The sequence below is a fragment of the Protopterus annectens genome, chromosome 7.part0 (assembly GCF_019279795.1).
Source record: "Protopterus annectens isolate FY-2018-M chromosome 7.part0, PAN1.0, whole genome shotgun sequence".
NCBI classification, from domain to species: Eukaryota; Metazoa; Chordata; order Ceratodontiformes; family Protopteridae; genus Protopterus; species Protopterus annectens.
In genome coordinates this window covers 643,830,161-643,852,679 of record NC_056739.1, presented here as the reverse complement: position 1 = coordinate 643,852,679, position 22,519 = coordinate 643,830,161, and the positions used below count along the sequence as shown (strand labels likewise).

General features: G+C 38.9%; 1 protein-coding gene across 2 annotated transcripts in view; it reads right to left on the bottom strand.

Moving 5' to 3' along the window:
- Positions 1-22,519, bottom strand: part of LOC122806629 (nuclear receptor ROR-alpha A) — a 1,380,884-nt gene that overhangs the window by 376,695 nt on the left and 981,670 nt on the right. The window contains exon 1 of one of the 2 annotated variants that reach the window (XM_044077212.1): positions 3,715-3,807. The exons of the other annotated variant lie outside the window; for it this stretch is intronic. Coding sequence (XP_043933147.1) covers positions 3,715-3,732 — 18 coding nt within the window. The 5' untranslated portion in view covers positions 3,733-3,807. Of the gene's footprint in view, positions 1-3,714; positions 3,808-22,519 lie in introns of those variants that run through there. 2 annotated transcript variants of the gene reach the window in all.

The window sequence follows — 22,519 nt, the reverse complement described above, 5'->3', positions numbered from 1 at the left end:
TCCTCCATTTCTGTGCATCAGTGGATGTATAATTTGCATACTATGCTTACGAAGGACATGGAGGTACACTGTACACCATGCAGGTGCAGATGGCTGCACTGGACATCAGCTTGGGTTTAGTTCAGTTTGTGCCACTTTATTCTGCCAAGGGAGACAGGAGTGTGAATGTGTACAGTTCTTTGCTTACATGTCTCTGGAGTACTGGTGTGTACAATTCTTTGCTTACATGTCTCTGGAGTACTGGTGTGTACAGTTCTTTGCTTACATGTCTCTGGAGTACTGGTGTGTACAGTTCTTTGCTTTCATGTCTCTGGAGTACTGTAACTTTTCCTCCAAGTATTTTATGGTATTCTAGTCTGTGGAAGAGCATTGTCATACATGACAAGGAGGACTGAATTTTAATTCCACTTACAGGCACAAACAATACTGCAACTGCAGGATTTATTCTACTAGCTATAGTTTCAGAGATTTCCTTTTTGCTTTGACTGCACTTTTTCATGTTTGTAATGCTTCAGTTACAACACAAATGCTGACTGCGGTATACAACTACCATGCAGAGTTCCTGAATGTTAGTTTCAGTCTATGGTGTAGTTAGTATCAATCATTCTAGGAAATGTTACAAGTCCATACCCTAGACTACCACGCCTATGGAGTACTATCTACCTTTCAGTGACACATTGTCCATCAATGCATACCTTCAGGAAGGAACAGACTGATGATCTGGGCATTCATAAATTAAAACATATCAGCAGAGCATCAAGGTCCCCAAAGGGCTTCTTCACAAAAAAAAGATACGAACCTACCACAGATGGAGGGCACGAAGTGCTCAGGGATTTTCAGTATTCTGTACCTGATTTTCCTAGACCAGCTTCAACACATCCCACCTTCTACAGTACATCAGATGTACTAAGGAAGGTGGGATATGCTGAAACCAGTCTACAGACCTCCATGTTATAGAACTTACATAATAAAGTTAATTTTATGTTTCTACAGAGTACATGGTCTTGCTTGTGCTTTGGTTGAATTTAAGTTTAATTTTAAGCATGTTTTCCTTAAGTTCTATGTACATTTTCTCCAGGTAATTACTGATCAGTTACTTTAAACAGTCCATATTTACCTAGCCCTTGTGAATGGGCTTGTGGTTCAAATAGGTGGGCAAAGGACCAATTCACTTGCAAAGTTAAAGTGGTTTGGCAGTTAGCTCAGAGGGCAAAAGCTTTGACTCATTAATGAGGTGCTTCCTGTTCCAAGGGTATATGATTTGAACCTCTCTACCATAATTTTTCTGCCCTACTCTACTCCCAATTCCCACTCACCCCAATCTCCTCTACATTTATCTTATCCATCTGTACCCACCCATGTATTCATACTTTACAATTGACTTCAATTCTGTGCATCACTCTTCCTTTCAGATACCTAGCACTCATACTATCCAATCAGCTTCTCTAATTAACTGTAACCTTTCTCCTCTGACTACACCTTCCATCTTCTCTTGTTAAAGAAATCACTAACAGAGTGCATTCTAGAACATACTTCCACCTGCAACTTGACATAATTGCTTATCTCCTATCATCTCTTTTCCTACTGTTGCCCCTTCCCAAAATGAATGTTTGCATTACGTTTATTTCTCTTCTCTTTACGTTTATTTCTCTTCCAGTCACTACTGTGCCACCTTATATCATATCTCTCACCCCTTCTAACTCGTTTTATTTCTCCCACAAGCACACATGATCCATAAAAAAATGCAGTCCTTATTGTCACATATCACCACACTGCTATCACTACACAAACACAGACCTGTTTAAAATTAAATGCCTGAATTACAACCTCGTTCTCCAAAAACTGAGTATAATAAATAAGAACAAATTCAAATGGCTATACTTCAATCACCACTTCCTAAAACCACCGAACCTTAGTGGTAACATCCATCATAGGCCAGTTTACAGATTTTTATAAACTTTAGAAATTACAGTAAAAAAAAAGTTAAAACATGAAAGAACCAGAAAACTGTGTCAGCTCACCAAAGGTATCCAGTTTCGCTTCCTTCACCTACCTTAATAGGGTATCAAGTTTGCTGTTCTTAAACATAAATGCATGAAGACTCTAAAACAAACTGGATGACCTCCATGCATGTTTTGCCATCTATTCCCTTGAATTTTTATCAGTAACAGAAACTTGGCACAAACAAGATATGAAAGATAAAGAAATACTGTCCTCTGGTTACAATAGTCTTAAGCTTGATGGAAGAAATAAAAGGGGATGGGGTGTGGCCATCATCTAAAAACAATTTTGACCTCACTCTTCAACCACTTTTTCTATCAACATTTAGCTCTTCCAAAGTAAAGATAGCACTGTTAAAAACAAAATACAAAAAAACATAAAACAATATGCATAGTAGCTATATATATATATATATATATATATATATATATATATATATATATATATATATATATGTGTGTGTGTGTGTGTGTATATGTGTGAATGCAGTGTAAACTTGGAATTGGTATACTTAGTTTGCAGGGGGTGTGGGGGGCTTGCCCCCCAGCAAAAATCTAAAAAGGTTATTTTTTTTTGAATGTTCGAGTTTTCAGAAACACACATGCATATATGTGTGTGTGTGTGTGTGTGTGTGTGTGTGTGTGTGTATATATATATATATATATATATATATATATATATATATATATATATATATATATATGTATATATATATATATATATATATATATATATGCACACACACTGTTCTGGGCAGCAATAAATAATATGCTCTGCTAAACACAAACAGTGCTACTGATGCTATTGTTACTCAGTTCAATAACCACTTTGTTGAAACAGTACATAGCTAACTCAAAAATAACCCTGCTACTCTCTTCACCCTACCAATCTGTACTGAAAATAATTCTCCTTTCAAGTTTGAACCTGTCCCAATGGCTAGCATTAAAAGATACCTTCAAAACCTGAAACCCACCACCTTAGCCATTGGTAATCTACCAGGTGAATACATTAAAATGGCAGCAGATATCCTTACTTACCCTATTTCCTTCCTGATAAACCCGTAAATGATGGAGAGCTATGTCCTCAAACTCTGGAAGAAATTGTTATCATTCCCCTGCACAAAGCTGGCAATCAATTCTCCACCTATAGACTTACAGTTGTCCTTTCTCCTCTAAGGTTCTTGAAAAATGTATCCATTTTCAGCTTCTCAACTATCTTAGCAGCAATAACTTTCTTTAACAAACTGTGCATGGTTCCCATCCCCAACATAGCTCAAACACTGCCCATCCAAAACTTTCACAGAAGTACAAGTAACCTTATCTCTTCTCTTTTCATAGACCTATCTAAAGCAGTTGATACAATGTGTAATAAAAAATACTAACCACACTCTTTTCTTTAAGACTTGATCACTCATCCCTCATCCCTCATATGGTTTCAGAGCTACCCATCAAATAGGTAACAAGCTGTAAAATGGGATAATACTTACTCAATGTTCCTGAACGTTCAGTCCTAGAACATTTGCTCTGTAACATCTTTATAAATGAACTGCACACTGGAACCAATCATGCCAGTGTAATGTAATATGCAGATGGCTCTAACGTTACCTGCACAGCTCCTAACATGCTATACGCTCTGTAACATCTTTATAAATGGCCTCCACACTGGAACCAAACATGCCAGTGTAGTGTAATATGCAGATGGCTCTAACCTTACCTGCACAGCTCCTAACATGCTATACCTTTAGCATGTCACTCAAGAGTTCTTCTCATTTACTGACTCATTGTTGCTCACCTCCAACCTAATCCTAAATGCAAAAAAAAACAATTAATGCTAATCTTATCAAAACAGTACCAAAACCAAAAACAAACCTTTAGTATCACATCAAAAGTCAATATTACAGTATAAATCACATCACAAACTAAACTGCCTGGGTGTTACTATTGATAAAAGCCTACATTTCTGGCATCATATTCTTCAAGCCATTAAAAAACACAGCACCAACTTGGTGAACTTTATTGAACTAGCCCATACCTCTCTGAAAACATAGCTTTATCCTACCATCACTTCCTTAAGCAGCTCCCATTCATAGTAACCTACACACTAGAAAGGCTCACCCAGACTCTGCTACACTTTGTTGTGAGAGAAAGGTTAGTTTGCTTTTTATTTGTTGTATTACTTTATTGTCTTTTTCTATTTTGAATACTATGATTTGTTTTATTTACCTTGTGTTTTACTTGTATTCTGCTTTTAACTGCATATTAAAACTTGAAAAGAGACCACAGCTCTGTCTCTTGTGAGTGAGGCAGAAAATTTTTCCCCCACCCTCCTTCCCGGTTACTGTAGTGTTCTTAAACACCATTGTCTTTCTATTTGCCTTCCCCTTATGTTAATTTGACCATATATCTCTTTTCCTCTCTGTTTTTACTGGCTTGTTTGAGTAAGCACAAAATTATCATCTTGCGAAATCACTCCCCTTCAACTATTTAAATTTATTGGCCATCCTACTATATTCCATAATACCAGAATGCAAAAGTGACCACCCCCTTTCAGTCTAGCTTGCTGTTTTAAAAATAGTGACTCTCCACTAAAACATAACTTTTTAGAGAGGTAAAACTTAAGTTACCTACTTTCGCATCTAACTCCTCTAGTGCACACTGCAGTGTTTAGGATAAACCATTTTTTTCATCTTACCTTTAAACACCCCTGTGACTAGCACTTGCTTTAAAACCTGCTGGAAAGCACTAGGAAGTCTTAAACTGATGCAAGCACTCAACTTTTCTTGTTAATAAGGAGAAATTAATCGAAGGCCCTAAACAGCCTATAGTTGCAAAGTACCTTGCTAAGGCAAGGGAAAACAGCTCTTGTACTTTACAAAAAAAAGTACCAAACCAGGTATGTCCAAGGGTCAGCTTCCAGTGATTTCTCCTGTCCAGCTGGTGAATCTGGGCATACTGGGGCAGTGCAGCAATTGCCTCATGTACACAGACAAGCCTCTCCTCCTACCATCCAACACTACAACCTACAAGAGATGTACTTACATAGCCAAACTGGAAGCAAAGCTCTCTCCACCCAATATTGTGCTAGACAGTCAAGATGAGAAGGTTAACACCCACACTACACCTCAAGCAAGACATAGCCCTTCTAAACCCACACCACCAGCACCCACACATAGCAACACTAAACCCACATATGTGGAGGCTCTTAACAGTAACCTGCTTAAGCAACAAGGACCTCCAAAGCTGAAATGCAAACACCAATCACAACCAAAGTGTCACATAGCTCACAACACCAGTGTGCCACCCAACAACAGCCCCTAAGGCAAGACAACTTACCCAACACTTTAGTCAGGCACTCTGATGTCCCACTCACCAGGCTGAACAAGGAGAAAATTACAGTCAGCTGCCTGTTGGGTGCCAGGATCCACCACATAACGCATGCACTCAAGTCACTCCACAACAAGTACAAATAAGGCTCTGTCATTGTCCATGTTGGAGTGAATGACTTGAGACGTACCTCCCTGGACTACATGAAAAGAGACATGGGAGAGCTCTCAGATCATGTGGCCCAGGCAGGTATGACCCTAGCCCTGGGTAGCATCCTGCCTTCGTCCAGAATTACACCACAGTATAAGGACAAAATGATGGACTTCAACAATTGGCTAAGCTTCTGGTGTCATTCAAAGGGGATCCAGTATCTTTCTGCTTGGTACGACATGATAGAACAGACCACAATGCTTTGCCAGAGATGGTCTGCATCTGTCGCCCCTGGGATACAGGTTACTGGCTAAGGCTCTTGCCACCCCTATAGTGCCTTTTTTAGGCAAAGATCAAAGGACAAAACCACCACTGTAACAGGTAAAAGCATGCAAAATATGAAGGTAATGCTACTCAATGCTAGAAGTCTAAACCTCAAAATGCACTCTCTCGAGGCACTTCTAAAAATAGAGAACATCGATATCGGTGCAGTAACTGAAACCTGGTTCAAGGCTCCAGAGAGCATCCTTGCAATACCAGGCTACAACTTTTACCACATTTTTTGGCCAGCAAACCAGGACCAAAACACTAAAGGTGGAAGAGTGCCCATATTCACAGAGGATATTCACAACACCAGGCTAGTTGCCCAACACAATACGTCTGAAATTCTCCAGGTGCAACTAACACTAGGTAAGACTGCAATCCAAATTATAGCTTGCTACAGATCCCCCACCATGACCCAAGATTCTCACTACACCTTTCTAAACATACTGGAAAATATTAAGATACAACCAAACATCCTAATATTGGGTGATTTCAACTACCCTGCCATTAACTGGAAAAACTATTCATGTACCAAAAACCTTTGCCCAGCGGTTCTTGGAATGCATAAATTCCAACGCCCTGGATCAACTAATCCTTAGTCCAACCAGGGGCTCCAACATCCTAGACCTGGTCATTACCAACATGGGAAATCGATGCTCCACACCTATGGTCACCCCCTCAATGGTCAGGTCTGACCATAAACTAATCACCCTTGACATCCACATTCCACCCCCACCCCCAGTAAGGAAACCTCCGTAAAAAACTTCTCCAAAGCCAACTTCATGCTACTCAAGTCAGAAGTGACAAACTTCATGACACCCATGCAGATGGGAACTGAAAGTTTGACTGCTAAATCCTACACTAAGGCACTGTACGAGCACATCCACTCGTGCATGAATCGTGCCATCCCCAACAGAACCAAGATGGTCTCCTCCAAAAAAAGGAAGCAATTCCAGTGGTCCCTTGCCATAAACAAACTTTACAACAAAAGAAAGAAACTGTTGCAGGAAAGAGGAAAATCCCAGGATGCAAAAAACTCCCTTACCAGCCTCAGTAAGAAGCTGAGATCCCTCATAAAATCCTCCAAAGCTAGTTACAAAAATAAAAATTGCCACAGATTCCAAAGACAACCACAAGGTATTCTATAGCTATGTCAAGAATCTAAATGGCAATGCCCAGATCTGCTCTGAGGTAAAACAGAATGGCATTAAATATGCTGATTCTAAGGATATTTCCAATATCCTGGCAGATCGATTCAGTGCAAACTTCACCCCACTCTCAACCCCTAAAGGGCCCATCTCAATATTGAAAGATTGCCAAATTCCAACAAGGCCACACAGGTACAAAACGCACTCTCCAAAGCTAAGAATACAGCATCCATGGGATCAGACGACATCCCAGGCTGTGAACTACATGAACTACAAAATGAACTGACACCTCACCAAAGTGTAAGTTTAATCATAGCCTCACCTCAGGCTTCATGCCCACTGAGTGGCGCACAGCTACAGTTATCCCACTCCACAAGGGGGATCCACCTTGGATCCCGGGAACTACCGCCCAATCCATCTGACAAGCCTGATCTGCAATGCCATGGAATGTATTATCATGGAACTTATAAACAAAGACATTGGTAACTTTCAAACAATGGACCCCACTCAGTTTGGGTTCGTGAAGGGCCTATCTTGTCTCTTGAACCTGATTGACTTTTTTGAATCAGTTTCCAGAACGGTGGACAAGGGTAAGATGGTCCACACAGCCTATTTGGACCTCACCAAGGCCTTCAACATCATCCCCCACTCTGGAATCATAGATAAACTTACTAAACTGGGTATTAATCCCTATGTCACTCGATGGGTTGCCAAACGGCTTACTGACAGAACCCACACTGTAAAAGTAGCTGACTCCAAATCCAGCTCCAGACAAGTGGAGTACCACAGGGTTCAGTCCTCGGACCGCTCTTGTTTGGCATCTACTTCTCTGAAGTACAGGCCAACACTAAGGGACTCTGGCTAACAAAGTTTGCAGATGACTGCAAACTGGGAGCAATTATTGAATCCCCAAATGATGTGGATATTCTACAAAAGGGACTTACAGAAACAGGTGCTTGGTGCCAGAGCCATGGGCTCAAGCTGAGTGCCAAGAAATGTATAGTTATCCCCTTTGGGATGTTAAATAAAGTCATAACAGAGAACTGTAAAAGGGGGAAGAATCAAAGTATGTAATGGACTGACTACAAAAAAGCATTTGATAATATCCCACATTCATGATAAAAGAGTGCTTAAAATGTCTAAGATACACCCTGCACTGATAAATTACATCCTACCGACCATTAAAAATTGGCAAACCACTTTGCAGTTAAGCCATGATAAAGGACAAATTATTATTCCAGGGATAAAAATTCAAAGGGGGATATTCCAGGGTGAATCTCTGTCACCGCTGCTATTTTGCCTTGCTCTTAACCCATTAAGTTGTCTGCTTGACAGATTAGGTCATGGTTATAATATAATCCCAGAAAGCAACAAAGTGTAAAGACTTTTCATCTTCTCTTTGTAGATGATATAAAACTGCATAGCTCATCAGATGAGGAAATGAAAGCATAACTGCAAGTAGTCAAAACTTTTTCAGATGATATTAGAATGTCATTTGGTCTTGATAAATGTGCAAAAGCAACCTTTAAAGCAGGAAAGCTACAGTAGCAAGAAAACATCAGTTTAGGGCAGGGATGTGATATAAAAAAATTGAGCAAGAGAGAGCATAGAAATATTTCAGAAAACATGAACAAATGGGAAAACTCAATAAGGAATATTTTAGAAGACTTGAATTAATCCTGAAAAGAGCGCAGACATCTAGGAACAATGTTCAACTTATAAACCAATTTGCTCACCAATTTGCTCTTCCTGTCCTAACTTACAGTTTTGGAGTGATTGACTGGCCCCAAAACATGTTGGACAGATTAGACAGGAAAGCAAGAAGGATGATTCATGCTCACCACATGATTTATAAAAATCAGTGCATACCAAGACTGTATATTTCCTGTTCCAAAGGAGGGATGGGCCTCCTTGAAATTGATTACATGTATAGATCTGCAATCGTGGGACAGCATACATATCTGCTGACCTCACAAGACCCAAACATAGTGAACGTTTTGAAACATGAGGAGAATAAATCTAAGACGACTTCCCTACTTAGTCTAGCAGAAGCATATCAGAGTCAAGCGGGAATGGAAATCATACCAGAAGTAGATAAAAATCAGGCAGCAACTGAATGTGCCAAAAAACAAGAGAAAGAATATAACGTGAAGGATCAGATGAGAAGGCAAGAAATGTGGAAAATGCATAGATATAGCTGCCAGTATAGAAAACTCTTGGAACAACCTCATGTTGCTCAAGGTCAAATGCAGGAATGGTTAAGGAGAGCATGAATTTGTAAAACAGAATTGGAAACAGTTGCACATCTTGTTGCTGGTTGTGACATACTAATGGTAGAATGACTATACTGCATAATAACGTGGCAAGACTGTTGCACTGGGGATTGTGCAAACATTATAATACTGAAGTAGCTGAAAAACACTGCAAACATGAGCCACAAAGCATCACAGACAATGATGAAGTCTACATCACATGTGATTATCCATTACCAACAGTTCAAAAGACAGACACGAGAACACCAGATACAGTGGTCCATGAAAAGAAGCCAAAAGTAACATTGATCATTGAAATCTCTACACCCGGTGACTACAGTGTCTAGCATACAGAAAGATACAAAGTCATAAAATATCAGGATTTCCGGGCAGAAATGACAGCAATGTGGAAGAAAGATACCCAGACAGTTCCAGTAGTAGTAGGAGCAATGGATCTTATAAAAGACAATCTACAATCATATTTAGATATGTTACCATTACACGTGGCACCATATGAATTGCAGAAGTAGTCATTACTGGGCACAATGCTGGTGATGTGAAGAGCATTTCTGGCTAACATCAAAGATAGAAACAATACTAACTTTATGAACTTTAATCATACTTTGACTTAAGAATGAGGTTCATTCCCATCATGGTATTAGAAACCCAAAAGACTTGGAGAAGTTAAAAAAAGAGAAAATCTATCTAAGCTATGATCAACTCAAGCATGGCAGAAACATGTCTACTGTTAATGAGGTCTGGTTTGTTGGTTTGTGTACATTAATAAAGATCTGTGCTTCATTACACATTCAAGATCAAGTGTTCCAGTATGCTGAAACTTTTTTTTTGCATGGGAAATGTTCTCAGCAAAGGAAAGCTTCCAAAAGTTTTGCATAGATATTTCTCTGTTTGCTACAGTCTATCTAGTTGGATCCTACATGCATTTGCTGTGGGATTTTTTTTCTCTCTACCCAGCAAATGTTCTTAACAGCAGAAAGTTTTTACCCTTTAACATTTAAAATCACACAAATATTGTTCTTTGATGCATCAAATAATCTGTTTTATCATTCCCTTCCCCTAAATTTGGCCACTTGCATTTTTAATTTAATTTCTTTCCTTTCTATGCCCCATTCTATCCTAGTGTACAAAACTTTGGCAATATCCCTAGACTTGCAACACCTCGTTTTGAAGTTTACTATTGAGTATACCCTAGCATGATAAATCTAAACAACATCTATCATTCAAACAACTCACCCATAAGGTTGAGGGTCTGTCATTATCCTCTGTTTCAGAATTACTTTTTTACCAGCTAAAATATCACAAGAGGATTTGTACTGCTGCCTCATATAGGGGACAGAATGCACACATCAGCCCTTTCAGTGTTTCCATTTACTGCAAACATTATTGTTACAACGGGTCTATGTCACATTGTCAAACTCTTAGAAATCCGAACGTCATATGGTCGACACCATATGATTGAACTTTTAAAAGTTCGAATGTTTCAACGGAGATCTCTGTACAGTGTGGAATGGGAAAATTTCTCTTTTCTGCACTGTAGTGCAAACTCGGAGTTGGTATATTTAAAGAGCGGGGGGTGTGGAGTGCAGGGGGCTTGCTACCCTGCTTAAACCATTCAGGTAGGTTTTTTCTTTTGTTTATTTGTTTTTTATCATATTTTCGAACTTTTAAAAGTTCGATCATATGGTGTCGACCATATGACGTTTGAATTTTTAAAAGTTCGATTATGCAATATAGACGCATTACAACTTGTTAAACAACTGGTTAACACATGGACTTTGACTGTAAAATCCCAATGGCCTTTGTTTCTGGACCAAAGAACACCCCTTATTATATACAGAAGGTAACTCAGCTTGTTCCCTGAGCTATCCTGTTCAAGTATTCACAATAAGTAAAGAGAATGTCCATGCATGATAATACACATTAGAATCAGGTTGAACAGAACATACATAGAGAATCCAGGTTTGAAACAGACATGGCAGATGGAGCTTGAGATATGTGAGTGTGTGTCGATGGATGGATGGGTGTCTGTGTGTGTATCTGTGTGACTCTTAATGCTACATCACATAAATGCAAAAATGATAATTATACAATGACCCCCCATTAATATTCAAAACCGTGCACGCTGATTGGTCAGCGTGCATGTTGTAAATCAGAGTTATAGTAATGGAAAAAGGTCCGGTCGCCCAGACCTTTTCCATTACTATAACTCTTTTTTTTACATCAACGGAGAATGCAAAATCTCCGTTGCTTCACACTGTCTCGCTATGTTAAATGAGTTTAACATAGCGAGACAGTTTGTGAAAAGCAACAGAGATCTTGCTTTCTCCATTGCTTTTGCCCACAGCTCTGATGTACTGCATAGGCATACGCATGCGCAGTACATCAGAACTGCCGCAGAATACCAGGCAGCTGCAGAAGGGCAGCAAGGAGGCATTATACAATGCCATTATTTAAGAAAAGTAGTTATTTTTTTTCTTAACTAATGTCATTGTATAATAGCAATAACCCACACCTGGGTGTGGGTAATGCTGGATTTACCCACGGTTGGCTTTGTTTGGCCAAACAACACCAACCGTAGGTAAATCCAGCATTACCCACACCCAGGCGTGGGTTACTGCTATAATACATGCTTCATGACACAAGATGACAGTACAGGATTTCACTGACATAACGGAGTCTACAGCTGGTTCAAGTTCCACCTTTAGCTGATAAAAATGAGTGAAAGCAGAAGGTCAGTAAACTATAACTGTGAGGCACACAGGAAAACTGGGTAAGAGAATGGGTTGGGAAAATTATCAGGAGAAACATCACTAAATATACATAATAAAATAACGTAACCAATTAAACTTTACAAAAATAAAATATCTCCTTAAATCTCAAGTCTCCCTACATATGAAGACAAATGTATTCTGAATTTTTAATATATGGTGCGTCACTAAGCATGGCTGGTTTCTCCATTTTTAGCAGCTAAAAATGTAATCTATTTTTAGTATAAATGCGTCATAAAATACATAGCCAGTACCGTAGGTGTAATGGCACAGAGAGGTATTGTAAATACTATAACTGCAAATGATTACTGCACAGGAAGCAGCTACAGTATTTATATATAAACATATTTTTGGTCAAACAACTGTAAATAAGAATAAAAATGATGCAAAACATTATGAAACAAATACATCATGTAAAATGTGCTTATACAGTTTATTCTCATCAACAAGCTATGGATTTTTGTTCAAAGTTCGAACACATCAGAAAATGAAAGTGTTAAACACTTGCACTATACCATAGCAGATGTTGCCACTTGCACTGTATGCATTATTCACGTTTACAATTTTGTAGAACTTCTCTTGCATATCCACATACAAACACAAAGGCAACAGTTACAGTTGATTTTACAATTACAGGAGGACCAGAAATGAAAAATGAATTGTATTTTATTAGATTGTATGCATATTCAAGGAGAGGCAAGACACAAACAATTACATTGTGTTTACACATATTTAACAAACTTCAGACTTTTATTTATAGGTATTATCTAAAAGTTAGCTACATTTAGAATAGCAGTTCATGATATAATGTAATCAGGCAAAGGACACACTGTTTCAGTTTAACGTTATTAGTACTGCACATTTCCCCACTGTGAACACTAAAGTTATGCCCAATTAACTGTGGTAATTTGTTACGCCTATGTTGGTTGCTCCAAGCTATTATTCCACATTTCTTGTACTAACACTCAGCTTCCTCTTTTTGTAAGATGAACTACAGAACTTTGACTTATAAGTGAATAACTTTTAGTATTAATGAGAACCTTGCAAGAAATTAGGCATGCAGAGTCCATTTTCTGTCTGTAAATTTAAGCAGTAATGATCTTCCATGTTTCGTAAAGTCTCATTAGTACAGCTACTGAATTGAAAACATACTACAGGCAACCCCTAGATACGTCCACCGAAATGTTTAATAAATTCTTTTTTTAACACCATGAAATTCTGAATAATATCTGAACTGCACAGCTTAATTACTGCATTTAGTAGCTGATCATCTACCCACAGGGCTATGGATTTGAATAAGTTGAGGAAAAGTGTACAACTCAATTATTTTCTGCTTTCCTTAATGTTTGTATCTCAGTATGTATGACAGCAGATAACTGTATAAAAGGCCTCTGTAGTCATATGGAGCAATCCCCACTATTTGTAGATATGGAAATGCATCTCCTATCCCATGATGTCTTGGATCCATTTCAGGCATTTCTCTAGATATCGTGTTCTACATTCATGTTTCCCTCTTAACATCTTCATATGCAGGGATATTACTTCCCTCTATATTTTAAGCAAATTGTACAGTCAATATCTTTTGTGAAAACTGTACTATCACCACTAGTCCATGCAAAATATCAGACTGGTACCTCCTAGTGTTGTCATGCAGGAACATGTTCCTGGAGAGTGTAACTATCTATAGCACAACATGAACAAGCCACTGGGGAGTATAACTATCTATAGTATAACAGGAATGTGCTTCTTGGGAGTATAACCATATATATCACAACAGTAACATGGCCCTGGAGAGTGTAACCATCTATAGCACAACAGGAACAAGCCACTGGGGAGTATAACCATCTATAGTATAACAGGAATGTGCCCCTGGTGAGTATAACCATATATATATCACAACAGTAACATGCCCCTGGAGAGTGTAACCATCTATAGCACAACAGGAATGTGCCCCTGGTGAGTATAACCATCTGCAGCACAACAGGAATATGCCCCTGGAGAATATAACCATCTATAGTATAACAGAAATGTGCCCCTTGGGAGTATAACCATATATATCACAACAGTAACATGGCTCTGGAGAGTGTAACCATCTATAGCACAACAGGAACATGCCCCTGGGGAGTATAACCATCTATAGTATAACAGGAATGTGCCCCTCGGGAGTATTATCATATATATCACAACAGTAACATGGCTCTGGAGAGTGTAACCATCTATAGCACAACAGGAACAAGCCACTGCGGAGTATAACCATCTATAGTATAACACGAATGTGCCCCTTGGGAGTATAACCATCTATAGCACAACAGGAACAAGCCACTGGGGAGTATAACCATCTATAGTATAACAGGAATGTGCCCCTGGTGAGTATAACCATATATATCACAACAGTAACATGCCCCTGGATAGTGTAACCATCTATAGCACAACAGGAACATGCCTCTGGGGAGTATAACCATCTACAGCACAACAGGAATGTGCCCCTGGTGAGTATAACCATCTGCAGCACAACAAGAATATGCCCCTGGCGAATATAACCATCTATGGTATAACAGGAATGTGCCCCTTGGGAGTATAACCATATATATCACAACAGTAACATGGCTCTGGAGAGTGTAACCATCTATAGCACAACAGGAACATGTCCCTGGGAGTATAACCTTCTATAGTATAACAGGAATGTGCCCCTTGGGAGTATTACCACATATATCACAACAGTAACACAGCTCTGGAGAGTGTAACCATCTATAGCACAACAGGAACAAGCCACTGGGGAGTATAACCATCTATAGTATAACACAAATGTGCCCCTTAGGAGTATAACCATCTATAGCACAACAGGAACATGCCCCTGGGGAGTATAACCATCTATAGTCTAACAGGAATGTGCCCCTTAGGAGTATAACCATATATATCACAACAGTAACATGGCCCTGGAGAGTGTAACCATCTATAGCACAACAGGAACAAGCCACTGGGGAGTATAACCATCTATAGCATAACAGGAATGTGCCCCTAGTGAGTATAACCATCTGCAGCACAACAGGAACATGCCCCTGGTGAGTATAACCATCTACAGCACAACAGGAACATGCCCCTGGCGAGTATAACCATATATAGTATAACAGGAATGTGCCCCTTGGGAGTATAACCATAAATATATCACAACAGTAACATGGCCCTGGAGAGTGTAACCATCTATAGCACAACAGGAACAAGCCACTGGGGAGTATTGACCATCTATAGTATAACAGGAATGTGCCCCTTGGGAGTATAACCATCTATAGCACAACAGGAACATGCCCCTGGTGAGTATAACCATCTACAGCACAAAAGGAATGTGCCTCTGGAGAGTAAAACCATCTATAGCACACCAGGAACATGTCCCTGGGGTGTATACCATGTATATAACAAATGCACTATATACTTTTGGTTTCAGCTTTCAATGTATCTTCTCTCATATGGGAATGAATAGAATGGCAAGCCTTTCATCAGACCTTTTTTCAATAACAAATGCCATCACCATCACTGTTACTGTTCTAGTCTACCTCTCTCTCCTAGTCCCTCTTTCTATCTATGTATCTGCCTTTGATTATGGAGAAAGTACAACTGAGCAAAGCCCCTTTTGAGAGGAGGCGTGGGAGAAAAACATATGTTCTGTGCAGTTATAAGAGCAAACGTTAAAAATAATTAAAAAATGTACAATATAACACTCAGGAATACATAACTTAAGAAATAATGACTATGTTGCATATGCTATGTATTATTTAAAGCATGTTAAGCTCAGCCACACCTATGGAACACAGTATATACAGCATGTGAACACAAATGCATCAAAAGAATATTCAGCACTATTTTTCTGTGTTATACATACATTAATATTTTAGTTTCTATTGACAGAAGATGAGGCAGATGCATTTTGTATCTAAACAGTTAAAATAACTTGAGACCTGTAACCTGGGAGTGCAATAACAAAAGTCTTAGAATATTGTAATATTTGTTTGATATGAGGAGGGGACTTAGTGATAGGGATGGTACAACGGCAGGAGACTATTACTTTGATGAGATTTTAAACTTTCAATTGGTTAAAATTCAGAATAAGAAGGGAGCTTAATTATGGGAATGTAACAAGTACAATATCATTTTGCTGAGAGGCATATTTTCAATGAGATTTTAAATTGAAGGTAAGATAAAACAGTTCTGACATCTGCTAGGCCTTCGTTCCACAGTTTACCAATTGATAGAAAGTATATACAGTCACAATCAAAATTTTTTTTAGATTCTTGGAGTACTAGGTCTTGGTTTAGTGAGTGCAGCTCTCTGTGGGCTATGTATTAGATTAATAACTGTCAGGTGGTGGGGCATCTGTGTGGGGTACAGAGGATGTTATGGGGTAGTTTTAATGTGAGTGTAGACTAATAGATTAGATAACTCCAGCTAGTTAACGGACTGATAGACTAACAGATTAGATAGCTCCAGCTAGTTAAGGGAGTGCTAGACTAGTAGATTACATAGTTCTAGCTAGTTAAGGGAGTTAAGTGGCACATATTGACATGTTCAGTTAATGGGGCGTTGAACTTTTATTATAAGATTGTTCCAGTTTGGCTAGCTGAGAGGACTGTAGACTAGTGAGAAGTGATGAGACATGTTAGACCTGGGAGTAGTTAGTTCTGAGCTATAGTCTTGCATGCACATTCTGCAAGAAAAGGTTTATTGTTTTTGTTAGCTGTGTATGTGTGCTCAATGGATCATCTTAATAAGTCAGTTGATAGTACTTTGGATAGCACTTCAGAGATTCCTTTTTCATTTTAGAACATCTTCAAGTAGTTCTCCTTTTAGATACCAACTTCAACTTGAAAACTGCCATTAGTAACTTAAACATTCAGCTAAGAAACCAAATGACTGCACTAGTTTTCTGTTATGAATCTAGGTGAAACATTTATTATAAGATGACAATAATAATCCAGAAAATGAAACCCTATGGCCTTATTCAACTCATTTCCAAGGTCATAAAAGTGTTCACTTTAGGTTTTCTTTCTTTTAGATGTATTTTTTCAGATATAAACTGTCTGCGCAGTTGTTCGAAGAACCAGACTACAAACTGCTGTGTCTGCTTGTTCAAGTTATTAATCATACCACACTGAGGTCTGTAGTCCCTCAGTTCTTCTTGTCTGGCAAACTTCACATTTTTTGTGATAGGACTGTCAGACTGAGAGATGATTTGTGTCCGTCTTTTTGCTTAATACTTTCTGCATTTGACAGTTTCCAGTGCAATGTACTGTCTCCCTGGGATACTGTGAGACCATGTCCAAGTATTATGGATTTATCATATTACCCCCCCCCCCCCCGTACAAATGGAAATAATTTCTGCAATTCTTACATAACACTCAGGATTTTCCAGAATGCAGCAGACACATTTTGAAAATAAAATACTGACTGTAATTTATAAAATAAGAGATGATTATAAATAAGAGATGGTTTCATTATTCTGGTATTGTTTAATATGAGCATTAAGTGGACCTGCATCACTTCAGCTGAGTTTATTATTCAAAGGTGACAGATATACAATCTTATCATGCCATGGTTCGTGTAAACAGCATGACCTGCCTGTACCTAGGCCGATGACAGGGTGTACAGCACGCTCACTTATCAGTGCATCTTAATCACGCTCTCCTAACGTCTCTTCCATCGTGCTGGAGATATTCTGTATACAACTACAGATAATACAGACTGCAGACAAACTATATAAAATGTTCAAAATGTTTATTTGTGGACAGTACTAATTCATGGCATAAAATCACTCTTGTTTTTTTCTAGGCATTTTAAGCCAGTTGTTTTTAAAACAAAACACATCACCACAATGGTTAGAATGAGTCCCAAAATACTGAGACTAAATGGCCAAAAGATCTGACTTACATATACTAAGTCTGAGATGCCATTTCTAGGCCTATTCTCTGAGGTATGGAGATTTCAGAGTTGGCATATATATGTTTAGGCATGTATGGATGGCTTGTCCGCCACATGGGGAGTGCAGAGAGGGCTTGCCCCCCTTTCAAAAAGAAGTTTAAATGAGAAAAGTGATTTTCAAGATTCGCTCCTCTCCTGTATTTTTAGTCTTGTTTTTTTTTTCAGCTCGTTAGTACTCTGCATTTCGACTGGTGACATTTCAGTAGGGAGCTTCACACAATACAGCATATTATATTCATCACTTTGTGCCTTGGCTAAAGTTGAGAAGCCCACTGTTTAATTGTAGGCTTATGATACTGCACATTGATGTGTACAGTGACCAAACCTGACCATTTCTAAAGGTTATTCCTTCTCTTCCATTCAGTACTACTGACTGCTCTACATATCTTACACATTTCTTAAACCTACCCAAACTATAGGGGCAAATGCTTCACTTTTGAGATCAAGGAGAAAAAGTGATTGATGGAAAGAAACTAGCAGAGATGACAGAAGGTGTGCATTACCCAGTGTGGTAATGCACAACGGAAAGACATTAGCAGACATGACAGACTGTGTGCTTTACCCATTGTGGTAATGCATGATGGCAAGATGATGGCAGACATGAGAGATGGTCTGCATTGCCCAGTATGGTAATACATTATAGAAAGATAATAACAGACATGACAGAAGGCGTGCTTTACCCAGTGTGGTAATGCATTATGGGAACACACTAGCAGAAATGACATAGGTTCATAGGTAGGTACTAGGCTATCGGCCCTAGGGCCCATACAAGCCTAGCCAAAAAGGTACCCTGGCTTTCGCCACCCAAGAAAATTATTTCCATGTGCCCCTGTCGAGCAGAGCCACAGAGGTGATCCCCGGGGTGAATTTACTATTTCCCATCCAATCATCAAGATTTTTCCTGAAGAGTGCTAATGAGGAGCTTTGTTTGATATACATAGGTAGTTTTTTCCAGAGTATGGGAAGTCTCTGGGACAGGAATCTATCCAGATACAGATGGCATGCATTGCCCAGTGTGGCAATGCATGATAGAAAGACACTAGCAGACATGACAGAAGGTGTGCTTTACCCAGTGTGGTAATGCATCCAAATCATTTATATTTGGGATATCATTTCTCATCTCTTGCCATACTTTTCAATCTTTTAGCACAATAATTCTGGACAAAATAACTGGGAGAACAAAAGCCCAAAATCAGGGACAGATTTTAAATATTACTTGTGTAAAATTAGAAAGTTGCTGCAATAACAGGTTTTGTGTTCGCATACATTTTGGAAGGACAGGAAGTCTAAAACTCAAATTATTATTATGTCGTGACTTCAATACTCAGTGATTTGCAAGAGAATCACAATTTTTATGATGAACGAATCAAAAATATGAGAGAAAAATCTGGACACACTCTGAAATTCTGGCCAGTTGAGAGGTAGGGTCCCTATTTTACTGCAGTTTGTTACTTTTATATGATGCACCCCCTCAACCGCTAAAGTAAATGGTATACACATGCATTTTGCTTTTTCACTACAGCAACTTCATATGGACTATTGAGTCTGGCATGAAGCAATACAAAATTTTACAATGTACTCCCTAAAGAAATGTTCCTGTTACAAAGGATGTTTGAAGAAACAGCAGACTAGGACTGTTAACATTTTAGGAGATTAGGCCTTTGTCACAATTGGGAACAGGAACATACATCTTCTAGCTAGTTGATCAAACATAATCATTCAGTCATGTACTGGTTTTCAGTTGTCTATGGTCTGCTCTTCAAATTAATTCTTAAATTTTATTTTTATTTATTTATTTGACATTTGTTTACCGGGGTGGTCTGACTGGGTCTACAGAACCCGTTTTCAGCAGAGGCCCAGGGAGAAAAGCTCCACATACAGTACAGTACAAATATAGTATAATCCAATACAATAAAGATTACATTAGACATACTACACAAAAAATAATTTGAAAGAAATAACTGCTGCAAGATGTTGGAATATATTACTACACATCTAAACAGTTCTATACAGTTAAAACATTACAGACGATAATAGTCAGTCTCATCATACATGATGTAGAAATAGCAGCCAGAATGTTAGTGATGGAGACATACAGCGAGAGAGAGTTAAGAAGGATGGAAGCAATAAAAGCCTGAGCAGCAGCTTAAGAATATGGTATAGAAGCAGAGAAGGAGTTAGAAGAGCTTTAGGATCTTGCAGTCTGTGAGGGATTGAAATGTGAGAGAAGAGGAAGACCTGAGCATTAGGCAGGCTTTATGCAGGAGCAGAGCCATGCATTTTTGTGATGATTTGTTAAAGAGGCTTTGAAATGGGTTAGGCCAGGAGTAAACCTGGTAGCTAGAGGTAGTGCATTCCAATGTATAGAAACAGAGTATGAATACAGAGAGTGACCAGGTTTTCTTGTGGGTTTTGAGATAGCTAAGAGATTTTTGTCTTCTGATCATAGGGATCAATTTGGTGTGTAAGGTGTGACTAGATTGGCTAGTGCAGGGCAGGCAGTAGGCTTAAAAATAAGGTTGTGCAAGGTGGACAGCTGAATAAAGGCAAGATGGTTGGGGAGTTCAAGCCACTTTAATTGTAAGAGTGGTTTACAGTGGTGTGTGTGATATTTAGAATTTGTGGCAAACTTTGCAACTTTGTTGTAGCACTGTTCCAACTTGCACAGGGTAGAATTTTGTAAGTTAGTTAAGATAGGGGCACCATACAGAAGAGAGGGAGGTAAAATGTTTTTGGAAGGGTAGTTTTGTTTGCTGCAGTAAAAAAAATGTTTGTTTCTATATAAGAGTCCCAATTTTTGATGAGTTTTCTTTATATTTTGCTGTATATGGGGTCAAATGAAAGATTTGTGATATAGTTGTGGAATGAGTTGTTATCATTTGTTAAATTATGTATTGTACCAACATTTTTATTAGAATTGTGTTCTTGGAGCTTATCTCCCTGGGCTTCTACTGAAAATGGACGTATATCCAGTTAGACTAGCCCGGTCAACAAATGAAAAATAAAATAAATAAAATTTATTGTCAATGATAACACCTAGAAGTTTGGTTTCCTGCACTGTTTCTATGGAAGATTGTCAGATGCAAGGATGTTGAAATGATCAGTGACAAGGGAGGTGTTTTTGGGATGAAAGGGTACTAAGTTTGTCTTCTCTGGATTAAGAAAAAGTTGGGCATTTCTTAGCCAGAATTCAACTGCTGTAAAGGACCGTGAGTACTTCTGGTAGTGATTGAGCAGTGTAGATTATGGTGGAATCATCAGCATAATGAATCATGGTCCCAGGGTGAGAGGCAGTGTGAAGGTTGTTTGTGAAAATGTTGAAGAGTAGGAGTCCTAGGATGGAGCCTTGGGGGACTCCCGTAGGGTTGTGGAGAAACGGTGAGAGTGTGTTGGACCATTTCACTGCTTGTTTACGATCCCTGAGGTTGCTCTGAAACCATTTTACTGTATTATATGAGAAGCCTAAGTTAGACAGTGTGTTCAAAAGTAATGGGTGAGACACTGTGTCAAAGGCCTTAGACAGATCAAGGAATACTGAGGCTGTATAGCATCCTGCATCTCTGGTCTTGTTCACGGTGTCTGTAAAAGATAATTGGGCTGTAGCTGTGCTGTGGCTAGGTTGGAAGCCATGTTGGGTTTTGGATAAAAGATTGTTTTGCAATAGATATTGCATTACTGTTTTGCAATAGATATTGCATTACCTGCTGATGGATACCTCTCTGGAGAATTTTGGATATGGGTGACAAGATGGATATAGGATGGAAATTGGATGGATCAAAAGAGTTGCCTCCTTTGTGGATGGGGGTGATGTGAGATTGTTTCCATATGGTAGGTACTTCTGATTCGGATAAAGACCTATTAATAAGGATACTGACTGGGTAGGTAACTGAGTTAGCAGCCAGTCTGAGGTAGTATGGGGGGGGATTGTCAGCTGAAGTAGAGCAGGGTTTTAGTTTTTGTAGCAGTTTCTTAATGGTGTCAGTGGGCATGGGCTGAAATGAGAATGCAGTTTGTATGACATTTTGTTGAATATGGGGGTTACTAAGGACAGGGTTAGAAGTAGATGATGGCCTGGGGTTGGTGTCTCAATAGGTTGAAGGGTGTGGGTGGGGGTCCAGCATTAGGGGTGTTAGTAGGTCTGAAACTGATTTTATGAAGTGCTTGTTAAAGTTTTCGGCTATTTGTGATGGAGAGGTATCAGGTGATAGGATGTGCTCTCCATTTCTTCCAGGGTTAAGTAGAGAAGATATGGAGTGCCAAAATTTACTGGGATTGATTTTATGCTGGAATTGAAGCTGGGAATAATATGACTTCTTATCTCTGTTGATTAGTTTTGTCACTTTGTTACGTGGTGTTCTGAAGTTAACATGAGTTTGTTCATTTTTGTTTTGTTTCCGGGTTGACCAGGCTACGTCCCTTTGCTTCATCAGGTGTTTACATTCCTTAGAGAGCCATGGTGCTGAGTTCTTTTTGATTCTTTTCATACGAATGGGAGCTCGTGTATTAAATATTTGAAGGAAGGTGTTATTAAAGTACAGTACAGCAGCATTAAGGGGTAGTTG